General features: G+C 42.7%; 1 protein-coding gene across 2 annotated transcripts in view; it reads left to right on the top strand.

The window, feature by feature from the left end:
* CNTNAP5 (contactin associated protein family member 5) overlaps window positions 1–12,642 on the top strand; it is an 881,311-nt gene that overhangs the window by 478,044 nt on the left and 390,625 nt on the right. For both annotated transcript variants that reach the window (XR_009009129.1, XM_007169254.3), the window contains exon 8: window positions 9,486–9,750. Coding sequence is in view for 1 of the 2 variants with exons in the window: in XM_007169254.3 (XP_007169316.3) it covers window positions 9,486–9,750 (265 nt within the window). In the remaining variant the exon portion in view is untranslated. The remainder of the gene's footprint in view (window positions 1–9,485; window positions 9,751–12,642) is intronic.

Genomic DNA, 12,642 nt, shown 5'->3' with positions numbered 1-12,642 from the left:
GATAAGAATATGGGTTTTCAGTCTCAGACGCCCAAAGAATGAGGGCCCTTGTGGGAATCTTTGAACTGCCCAGTCAACTAGCCTCAGGTTACAAAACAGGAAACTAAGACTCTTGAGGTCACTGGCCTCAGGTCACCCAAAAAAGTGGCAGATCAGGAAAAAGAAAAACGAGTCAAGAACAATGCCAGACACGGTGCTCATGTTCTCGTTTGATCCTAAATCAACACTCTACCATTATTCTCGCAGCTATAGTAGCAAAAATTAAGGACTCAGAGAGACCATATGCTATTCCTGGTAAATATTCATGATAAGAATCTGATTCTGCCTAAATTGAACAATTTCACTTTCTTCTCAGAATTCAAAGCCAGATGCTCTCTACCCAACTACAGATGAATTTTGATGAAAAGCCTATGCAAGTAGTAAAGAGTAGCTAATTATTACGAGGCAGTCTAAGAGATATGATAAGTGTATGGTAACACTTGTATGGGTATGTGAATAAATGGTCTAGGGACACAAACCATTGGGACCTGGTGAAGAAGGCAGCCACCTCGGGGTCGGGGAGGGTCTGAAAAGGCCCCAGGAATGGGCCAGAAGGAAGGAGGGAGGGGGTGTGAGGGTGGGTGCAGAGGCCCGAAGAAGTCACTCCTGGTGGAGGGAGAAAGGCAGGAAGTGTATTGAGGGGACTGGTTGCCATAGTACCCACACACATGGATTGGATGAATGAGCTTAAGAACTTGCGTTTGCTGTCAGTGTCTTCACACAGGAGTGGGAGGGGCCACCGGTCAAGGCAGGTGATGGTCAACCCGCAGTGCAGGGCCATCCCTGCTCTGTGCTATTTGAGGTCCCTAGGCAAGCAGAGGAGAGTGGAAGCCCCTCAACCCTGCATAGCACCTACTATCAATTTTACCTGCAGACTATCTGTTTGCTGTTCTCCCTCACCATTCTAGATAGAGCCCTCCACAAACCCTTAAGTGCCCGAAGTATGGCCCTTGAGCATCGTTTCTTGCACACAGTGCATACTCTACTCCATACCTACAGCCCCCTGAGGGATGCATCTCAAGCACAATATGACCCTACTGCCTAATCTATACATCAGTTCTCTCTTGACCCCTTTCCATTCTGTTTTGTCCATAAGATCAAGTTCTAGTACCTCGACATGGTCTAAAGGCTTAATGATTGCATCCCTTCCTGCCCTTCCCACTGGATCTTGCCTGCTGTTATGCTGGCTTCTGAACTGCTGTCAGCTGACCTTCTGGCAGGTCCTTGTATATACCGCCCACCTTCCTGTCTCTGACCTTAGAAAATGCTTTCCCTCTCTACTCGGATAAAACTTCTGCTCACTTTCCAATTAGTTACACCTGCTCTCCTGTAAAATCTCAGTTCCAATGTCACTTCCCTAAGGAAGCCTTTTGTAACCCTCCAGATTAGAAGAGGCTTCCTTTATGTGAGACCTCATGTACTGTTTCTTCATAGCAATTAATAGTGTGGAGGTTTTTCTCTGCCTTCCAAAGGGAGGGCCTGCTTGGGTAGGATGAATCAATGAAAAGGGCTCGCCTCCTCCTGCTGACACAAACCTGCCTCTTGTGTTTTAAGACCCTGACCATTCTTAGGAGTCCATCAAGCTTCATGAATCAGATAGGGGACAGTACAGCTCTTGTTGTTAATGGTACAAAGCGAAGTGTTTTTCCATAGAAATGGACAGTCTCTCTAAGATGGTCTACGAACAGATCTTAGAGTTTCAACGTTCTGTGCTCCATCCATAGAAATCAAAGTCTTTTGTCTGAGAAAAGAGGTGGAACGGGAACTTCTATGTTTTGAGGGTTGCAAAGGAAAGGCCATGGTGGACCCCAGAGAAGGAAAGTGGACATGGTTTGGGGGACCCCGAGGGACAGATGGGTCCGTCACTTCTGGATACCTTATCTTTTGGAGAAGAATGAGCATGTATGAGCATGAAAGCACTGGGCACTAAGAACTGCCATTTGGGGGACAAAGAGAGGCCCCCACTTATAGGTACCAGTGACCTGTGGCTCAGTGGGGCCATTGTCCCATGGAGGGTCACCATAAACCAGGGCCTGGTGGTGTTGTCAGGTGAGGAACATCGGACACCAAGGATTTAGACTCTTCAGTGTAGAGTGACCTCCTTTTGGGACAGTGAAAGACCCTGTAGATCTTGTAATATATTCAGGGAAAGAGAGACCATGGCAGCGATACTGACTTTCTTGCAGTCTCATCTGTAGGATCAGGGCTGGTTGATTTACCTTGAAGATTTGACCACCATGGTGCATCCCTGTGTCATGGGATACTCTGCATCAGTTACAGTCAAAAATGTACATTTAATGACTATAGACTGAAAAGGAACAGGATCCCATTTACGTGTAAAACTTATAAAGCCCTGTGCTTAGCGCATTGTTTTACAATGTTGGAGAAATCTTGAATGCATGTTGAAATCCCAACTGAATTAAATGTACAGTAGAATGGAGAGTCTGAGGCATGGAGTGTCTTTCTTCATGGGGATGGGATGAAAGTTGAATTAATGGATTAAGCTGGTATATAGGGTAGAATACAGTCTGTTGACTTTTTCTGCTCTCTGTTTTGACACTTTTCTCAAGTACATTGTCTTCTCTCTCTTTTTATTTTTAACAATTTTGTCTTCTTTAAAATTGAAGTATAGTGGATTTACAATGTTGTGTTAGTTTCAGGTGTACAGACACACACACGCACACACATACATATATATATTTCAGATTCTTTTCCCTTATAGGTTATTACAAGATACTGAGTATAGTTCCCTGTGTTATACAGTAAATCCTTATTGATTATCTATTTTATATATAGTAGTGTGTATATGTTAATCCCAAACTCCTAATTTATCCTTCTCCCACCCTTTCCTCTTTGATAACTGTAAGTTTGTGTTCTGTGTCTGTGGGTTTACTTCTGTTTTGTAAATAAGTTCATTTGTATCTTTTATTTTAGATTCCACAGATAAGTGTTATCACATGGTATTTGTCTTTCTCTGACTTACTTCACTTAGTATGATCATCACTAGGTCCATCCATGTTGCTTCAAATGGCATTATTTCATTCTTTTTTATGGCTGAGTAATATTGTCTTCTTGCATGCTCTTTCTAAATCATTGCTGGGGACTCCCTCAAATACTGTCTTGAGAAGGATTCTGAAGTCACAAATGGCATTATTGAAATTGATTCAATAGTCCATGTTGATTTCAAAAGTACTACTTTTTCATTTAGCTAATTTCTTCTTTCTCTCCATTGTGGTGAATGGGGCTGAGTATCAATGCTTCTTGACACTTTGGCATTTCTGCCAGCAACCAGCACAGCTGAGATGGATGTGGAATGGGGCAGGGGGTGCTTCACAGCAGTGTGACAAGCAACTCAGCCAGGAACACTCACATTTGTCAGGAGAGTTGGGTCAGATTGGGTGTAGAAGGCGTTTCCCATCTATTCCCATCTCTCCTACTTGCCCTTGGACCTCCCGTTGGAGAACAGAGCAGGGAGGTGCTCTAAAAAACAGAGAAGCTTTGGACAGCTCAGGCAGCTGCATGGACACAAGGACAGCAGAGGACAGCATAAGGGAATTGTGGGAGACAGAGTGGAGAGCACGGCCTGCAGTGATGCGGAGACACCGTCCAAAGACAATGCATTTCCAAGTTCTCCTGCTCCCTGTTGAACAAAGCATTGATCCCCACACCTGGCCTTACCTTAACCAGTGAGAATCCCTGAGGCATTTATTTGAAGTTCTTGCCACCAGAATCTTGCTGGGGACCTTGAGTGTCCCCTGAGTGCCTCTCAAGGGCTTCTGGGTTCCCTGGCCTATTTCAAAGGTACTGGGGCCCATTAGACTTTCAGTGGAATGCAGGAGACAATCTCAGTTCCTCTAGACCCCCGCTGTCCTGAGGACCACCCTCCATGATTGTCTATCCAGAGAACACTCACAAAATGGCTTAAGTGGAGCTAAATATTGGACTTTTTAAAGGGTTTTTTAAAATTGAAAAATAGCTGATTTACAATGTTGTGTTAGTTTCTGGTATACAGCAAAGTGATTCAGTTATACATATATATATTATTTTTCATATTCTTTTCATTATGTTTTTTTACAGGATATTGAATATAGTTCCCTGTGCTATACAGTAGGACTTTGTTGCTTATCCATTCTGTATATACTAGTTTGCACCTGCTAACCCCAAACTCTCAATCCATCCCTCTCCTGTACCCCCTCCCCCTTGGCACCCACAAGTCTGTTCTCTGTGTCTGTGAGTCTTATACACTGGATTTTAAATCAATGCAGGAAGGGGCATTTTACAAAGTCCTGGGCTTCTACCTTCAGCCTTGTCACCTTTCCCCCTTCTACACAGCCTCAAACTTTGGGTACAGCTTTGCTGTGGCAAATTGTTACCAGAGGAGGTGACACTGACCTCAGGAAATGTAAAGGGGAAGAAGAGTTACTGCTACTCCCAAGTTCCTGTGGGAGCATTTGTGATTTTGCTTTGTTTAAAAGACAGCCTTGCCTCAGTTAATCTGCTATCAGTGGGGATATTTCATCTTGAAAGGATATCAACCAGAAATCCAAAAATGTAGATTAAGGGGCAGTGGGGCACGGAGGAGAGAGAGCCAGGTGCTTGCTCTGGTCTGGGGGGAGGTGGTGGCGGAGAAGGAGGAGGAGAAGGAGAAGGACCAGCAGGAGGCAGTGGCGGTGTCCTCGCTGGGGTGATGGTGCAGGTGCAGGTGCTTGGAGCTGGTGCGGAGCCGCCTGGCTGAGGGGCGCCTGGTCCGGGATCTGCAGCACTGCCGATTCTCTCCCGGGGGCAGGGGGCAGGTGGGAAAATGCTGAGCAGGTAAAATGCTGAGTGGCAGCAGCAGGAGGCTGGAGCACGAGTACAGCTGCACCGTGCACCTGCTGGACGACAGTGAGTACACCTGCACCATCCAGGGAGATTCAAGGTGGCAGAAGAGTAGGTGGACGTGGAGTTCATCTCTCTCCACGGATGCATCAGGAATACATCTATAGATGCAACAATTCTCACAGAATACTGGCCGGAAACCAGCAGAAGACCTTGGACACTGGAAAGGACTATAAAGATCCTTGCATAACTGAGGTGAGCGACTTGCAGAGTCTTGGTCCCTCGACCAGAAGTCGGGCCTGAGGCTCTGGAGTGGGAGCACCGAGTCCAGGATGCTGGACCACTAGAGAATTCCCAGCCCCAAGGAAGATTAATCACCAAGAGCTCTCACGGAGGCCTCTATCTGAATCCAAGACCCAGCTCCACCCAACTGCCAGCAGCTCCCAGTGTTGGACCCCTCACAACAAACAAGACAGGAACACAAACCCACCCATCAGCACACAGACTACCTAAAGTCGTACTAAGCTCACAGACACCCCAAAACATACCACTTGACATGGCCCTGCTATTTAGAGGGAAAAGACTCAGCTCCACCCGCCAGAACGCAGATACCATTCCCTCCCATCAGGAAGCCTGCACAAGACACTGGACCTACCCCACCACCAGGGGCAGAGAACAGAAGCAAGAGGAACTACGACCCTGCAGCCTAGGGAAGGGAGACCTCAAATACTGTAAATTAGACAAAATGAGAAGACAGAGAAATAGCCTACAGGCTAAGGAGCAAGATAAAAACCCACAAGACCAAACAAATGAAGAGGAAACAAGCAAACTACCTGAAAAATTCAGAGTAGTGATAGTAAAGATGATACAAAATCTTGGAAATAGAATAGAGAAACTACAAGAAATATTTCACAAGGACCTAGAAGAACTAAAGAGCAAACAAACAGTGATGAACAACACAATAACTGAAATTAAAAATACTCTAGAAGGAATCAATAGCAGAATAACTGAGGCAGAAGAACAGTAAGTGAGCTGGAAGATAGAATGGTGGAAATAACTGACACATAGCAGGATAAAGAAAAAAGAATGAAAAGAATGTAGGACAGTCTCAGAGACCCCTGGGACAACATGAAGCGCACCAACATTTGAATTATAGGGGTCCCAGAAGAAGAAGAAAAGAAGAAAGGGTCTGAGAAAATATTTGAAGGGATTATAGTTGAAAACTTTTGCAACATGGGACAGAAAATAGTCAAGTCCAGGAAGTGCAGAGTCCCATACAGGATAAATCCAAGAAGAAACATGCTGAGGCACGTATTAATCAAACTAACAAAATTTAAACACAAAGAAAAAATGTTAAATGCAGCAAGGGAAAAGCAACAAATAACATATAAGGGAATCCCCATAAGGTTAACAGCTGATCTTTCAGCAGAAACTCTACAGGCCAGAAGGGAGTGGTAAGATATATTTAAAGTGATGAAAGGGAAAAACCTACAACCAAGATTACTCTACGCCGTAAGGATCTCATTCAGATTCAACAGAGAAATCAAAAGCTTTACAGACAAGCAAAAGTTAAGAGAATTCAGCACCATCAAACCAGCTTTACAGGAAATGCTAAGGGAACTTCTCTAGGCAGGAAACACAAGAGAAGGAAAAGACTTACAAAAACAAACCCAAAACAATTAAGAAAATGGTAATAGGAACATACATATCATTAATTACCTTAAATGTAAATGGATTAAATGCCCCAACCAAAAGACACAGACTGGCTAAATGGGTACAAAAACAAGACCCATATATATGCTGTCTACAAGAGACCCACTTCAGACATAAGGACAAATACAGACTGAAAGTGAGAGGATGGAAAAAGATATTCTATGCAAATGGAAATCAAAAGAAAGCTGGAGTAGCAATACTCATATCAGAAAAAATGACTTTAAAATAAAGACTATTACAAGATACAAGGAAGGACACTATATAATGATCAAGGGATCAATCCAAGAAGAAGATATAACAATTGTAAATATTTATGCACCCAACATAGGAGTACCTCAATACATAAGGCAAATGCTAACAACCATAAAAGGGGAAATCAACAGTAACACAATAATAGTAGGTGAATTTAATACCCCACTTACACCAATGGACAGATCATCCAAACAGAATATAAATAAGGAAATACAAGCTTTAAATGACACATTAGGCCAGATGGACTTAATTGATATTTATAGGACATTCCATCCAAAAACAACAGAATACACTTTCTTCTCAAGTGCACACAGAACATTCTCCAGGATAGATCACATCTTGGGTCACAAATCAAGCCTCGGTCAATTTAAGAAAATTGAAATCATATCAAGCATCTTTTCCAACCACAACACTATAAGACTAGATATCAGTTACCAAGAAGCAGATTAAAACAGCAACGGGATATCAAAAGCAAGCTGGTAGATTTTTTTTTTAACAGTGGTACCCAGTACAGAGGAGGAAATTCTCAGAGATGACTGCCAAAAGCCTCCATGTCGGACAAACATAGGTCTGTCCCCCATTGTCACTGCTAAGGAGGACTCTGGCTTTTGTTGAATCACCTAGCTTCTCCAAACCCAGTTTGTGCATTTTTTAAATGAATGCATTCATTGTGTAGAATGCATGAGATGATGCATGTTAGCACTTAGCCTAATGCCAAGTGCAGTATAAACTGTGGGCAATTTCTTGATGGATATCAAGGGCCTTACCCTTTGACACATTAATTAACTTCTGGGGATCTAGCCTAAAGAGAAGAACACATCTAAACAGCTACAAAAAATGATCAATGCAAGAATATGCTCATAGTGGTGTGCTTGATGAGTGCCTCATTAGAAATGTACTATTGGGAGAAGTTTGTTTGGAAACTGTTATTTGTTTTCAGAAATGCAGGACTATCACTAACAAATATATTTGGGACCCAAGGATGTTTTTTTCAGGATTATGAGGCTGTACAACCTGAAGGATTAATCTGTTCTAGGCTAGGAGCTGTCCTAGGTATTTAACCTCACTACCTGGCCACTTTAGCGCAAAGTTGAATTCAGTCAGCCAGGCAAGCCAGGGCATTCCTCTTTCAGAAATCCCTGTCTTTTTTTTTTGCAGAAGTGGCACTGGCTATGGAAATAGGTGGAGCTTAGCCTCTTTCATTGGCATTGAGAGATTTACAGGGAACAAGGTGTGTCTATGAATACAACAGACTGTGTTTGCCAAGGGGGAAGGGGAGTGGAGAGGGATGGATTGGGAGTTTGGGATTAACAGATGCAAACTAGTATATATAGACTGCATAAACAACAATGACCTACTGTATAGCACAGGGAACTATATTCACTATCCTGTAATAAAACATAATGGAAAAGAACATGAAAAAGAATGAATATATATATATATATATGTGTGTGTGTGTATATATATATATATATATATATATATATATATAACTGAATCACTTTGCTGTACAGTAGAAATTAACACAACATTGTAAATCAATTATAATTCAATAAAATAAGTTAAAAAAAGATGTGTCTATGACTATTTAGAGGAAAATACTGCATTACACTTACCTGAATAAGCTCACTGCATTGTTGTAGAGGTTGGCTATAAAAATTCCAAATGGCTTTCATATTGTAACACCTATTCATAATCTAGATGGTATTCCAGGCTTTCTCCTTATTCATCTAGTAAAAGTGACTCCAGTGCATGGCTCAGCTGGGCACATATATACATTTGTTTATTTCCTGTAACTTCCTCAAATGAACTCGGACCCATTTTCCCTCACTTATGCAAAGGATAAGCTTCTTCCACTTCTTCCTCGTTCTAGTCTACACACACTTAATACTCCCCACCTCTGGTCCTCTCATGCATGCCCCCCCACCCCGACTCCCCATGTTACTAAAAATACTCTTAATACATTAAAAATCTGGCCAATGTCACTTTACTGCTTCTAACTTTGAATGATAACTTTGGCAAGCATAAACTCACCTGCTTCATGGTCCATGGCCCTCTCTGTCCCACTTCAAGTTCAGAAATGACTCATTCCCCAGGGATGCCATTTTGCTAATTTTTCCAAGCCTTTGCAAACACCATGCCATCTGCTGAGAAGGCTGACCGGGCAGTCACTCTTGTCTTTCCCCACTTCCTTCCAGGAAAGCATTGCCTCCCTTGTGAAACCTTTGCTTCTTTAGCTATTTCTCCTAGGAGGCTGCCCTGGGAACATTCCACATTGTAACAAAGTTTTCTCATGTGTATCTCTTTGAAAGGTATCCCAGTGCTTGGCACTTAGTTGACTTGCAGTACAGCATTATTCAATGAATGAATGTGATTAGTTTTATCTCTGGATCCCTAGAAACTTCTGATGCTTCCCTTCCCCCCACCCACCCTGGGTCTTGGATGACCCTCTTTGCAGATAGCACCATGATGCAGAAGAAAGAATGGAACACAATCTTGTGGGTGTGTCTGAACAAAGCTGACATATTTTTCCCTTTAAGATCTTGCCGCTGTATGTGAAATGATCCTGAAATTAAGGTCAGCTCCAGGTGGTTGTTTATATCAGCTGTCAGATTGCAGAATAAAAAATGGCTCTTATATATTTGATTTTTATTGTTTTCCAGGGCAATGTCACTTTTTCCTGCTCCGAACCACAAATTGTTCCCATCACATTTGTCAACTCGAGCAGCAGTTATTTGCTGCTGCCCGGCACCCCCCAAATCGATGGGCTCTCGGTGAGTTTCCAGTTTCGAACATGGAACAAGGATGGTCTGCTTCTGTCCACGACGCTCTCTGAGGGCTCAGGGACCCTGCTGCTGAGCCTGGAGGATGGAACCCTGAGACTCGTGATTCAGAAAATGACAGAACGTGCAGCTGAAATTCTCACAGGTACTGTCCACTGACAACTTCTATGTCAGTTTCTTGCTCAGCCAAGTCGATACATGTTTGAGAATCTGACCAAAATATACAGACCCCAGCTCCCAGGGATGTGGGATGACCAGTCTTCACAAATTTACTCTAAGTCTGAAGAATCAACATTTTTTTCTTTTTTTCTTCTTTTTTAAATTTTGTATTGGAGTATAGTTGATTTACAATGTCGTGTCAGTTTCAGGTGTACAGCAAAGTGATTCAGTTATACATAGACATGTATCTATTCTTTTTCAGATTCTTCTCCCATCTAGGTGATTACAGAATATTGCGTATACTTCCCTGTGCTATACAGTAGGTCCTTGTTGTTTATCTATTTTATATATAGTTGTGTGTATCTGTTAATCCCAACCTCCTAATTTATTCCTCCCCTCATCTTTCCCCTTTGGTAACCATAAGTTTGTTTTCCAAGTCTGTAAGTCTGTTTCTGTTTTGTAAATAAGTTCATTTGTATCATTTTTTTTAGTTCAATATATAAGTGATATCATATATTTGTCTTCCTCTGTCTGACTTACTTCACTTAATATGATAAACTCTAGGTCCAATCATGTTGCTGCAAATGGCAATGTTTCATTCTTTTTTATGGTTGAGTAATATTCCATTGTATATACATATACCACATCTTCTTTATCCATTCATCTGTCAGTGGGCATTTAGGTGGCTTCCATGTCTTGGCTATTGTAAACAGTGCTGCAATGAACATTGGGGTGCATGTATCTTTCCGAATTACAGTTTTCTGGAGATATATGCCCAGGAGTGGGATTGCTGGATCATACAGTAACTCTGTTTTTAGTTTTTTAAGGAACCTCCATACTGTTCTCCATAGTGGCTGCAGCAATTTACATTCCCACCAACAGTGCAAGAGGGTTCCCTTTTCTCCACACCCTCCCCAGCATTTATTATTTGTAGACTTTTTGATGATGGCCATTCTGACCGGTGTGAGGTGATACCTTATGGTAGTTTTGATTTGCATTTCTCTAATAATTAGCGATGTTGAGCATCTTTTCATAAAAGTTTTTAAAATGGTTCTCAAAAAGCTGAAGATTGGAAAGCACTTTCTTTTATAGCAATAGAGTATAGGTCCTAATGTATAGCAACATGGAATAGATGTATGAATAACATCCTGACTCTTCTATCTGCCATTCCTTCAACATGGAGCCATGGAATTTTCTCCCTCCTTCTCTGCTTGTTATCTTACTGATGTCCCCTGCCCTTTCGGAAGCAGTGTGTTCATTTAGTGACAAGTACTTACCGAGGTCAGACCACCTGCAGGCATTGGATTGGGGGCTAAGGCAGGCTGCTAGGTCAACAAATCCTCTGAGAAGCCTTCCTGGCCCTACAGCCTGAATCAAACCCCTTCCTCTGTGCACCCTGGGCCAATATCCATCCTGGATTATAGGACATTGAATCATTTATTTGATTTAAATGTCTTTCTTCCCCCACTGGACTGTAAGTTTTGTTATGCAAATAAATTAGAGGAAATTAAGTTGAGTAGTAAAGGACGTGACTTAATAGTCAAGATCAGGTCAGGCTATGGGAAAGCCTCAGATGTCAAAGGGTGAACAAAAAAGCCCTTTGAACCTGTTACCAAACCAAACTTGGGTCCGCTCACCCATGTGCAGTAAAGCCAATCTACTGACACCGAATTGTGGTGAAGGAAAGTATAGATTTTATTGCAGGGCACCAAGCAAGAAGGGGCAGCTCATGCTCAAAAGACCTGAACTCCCCAGTGGCTTTCAGGCAAAGGGTTTTAAAGGCAGTGTGAGGGAGGGAGCTGCAGGGTGTATGATCAAGGTGAAGTTTCAAGCATCATCAACCTTCTGGTTTCAACCAGTCTAGGGTCTATGTTGTTGTGGTCAGCAATTTTCATCTGGTGGGGGTCAGCTTCCTGTAAAACAAAAACCTTTGGAATATGTGTCAGGCCTTTATCTTTATCTTTCAGGGAACTGGGAATTTGGTGATTCTGCTGTGTGGCTAATTTATAGTCTAAATTGTTACCAGTTTCCCAGTCCAACAGCTATTCTTTGTTTCTACATCTTTACATTCCTAATCATTAACTATTTTTTTTCCCTAATCATTAACTCTTGAGCAGCCTTTTGAGACTCAGCATAGGCCTGGGAGACTAAAGCAAAAGCCTATTACTTCAAAGGAAGGGACACAGGGTCTTGTATACAGTTTCAAACCCCTGGAAATAACAGAAGGGCCTGGGTCTGTGAGTCAGAGAGGCAGATTCCAAAGGCACCTTTTCCCCTTACTAGTTAGTCTGGGGCCCTAGATGAACTTCTTAACTTTGTCTCCCATGTAAGTGAGAGTGCATTTGTTATCTACAGCTGCGTAACAAATTATACCAACATGTATTAGTTGAAAACCACACGTGTTATGTCTGATTTTCTAAGAGTCAGGAATCCAGGAACCCTTTGGGCGCTTCTGGCTGCAGTCAAGTTGTTGGCAGGGGCGACAGTCATCTCAAGGTTCAACCGGTGCTAACTCTGCTTCCAGGATAACTCCTGTGGCTGTGGGAAGACCTCAGAAGATCCAGACTTATCCCCACGCCCTCTCCAGAAGGCTGCCTCATTGATAGGGCGGCACTCTTACCCCAGAGTGAGTGACCCTGGAGAGAGTGAGAAAGAACCCCCAGGACAAAAGCCACAGTCTTTGTATATCTCATCCCATCCTTTTCATCATATTCTATTCATTAGAAAAAAGTGAATAAGTCTAGCCCTTGCTCAAGTCAAAGGGATTATACAAGGGTTCAGATATTAGGAGTCAGAGCCGGCCTTGGTACGTGCTCGGTGCCGGCAGCAGTCACCGAGGGAGACGAGCAGGGTCCCAGCAGCGTGGCCACCGAGCTTG

This window comes from Balaenoptera acutorostrata, chromosome 8, assembly GCF_949987535.1.
Source record: "Balaenoptera acutorostrata chromosome 8, mBalAcu1.1, whole genome shotgun sequence".
Lineage (NCBI taxonomy): Eukaryota > Metazoa > Chordata > Mammalia > Artiodactyla > Balaenopteridae > Balaenoptera > Balaenoptera acutorostrata.
The sequence above is the reverse complement of the archived record's forward strand: the minus strand, read 5'-3'. Positions and strand labels throughout refer to the sequence as shown.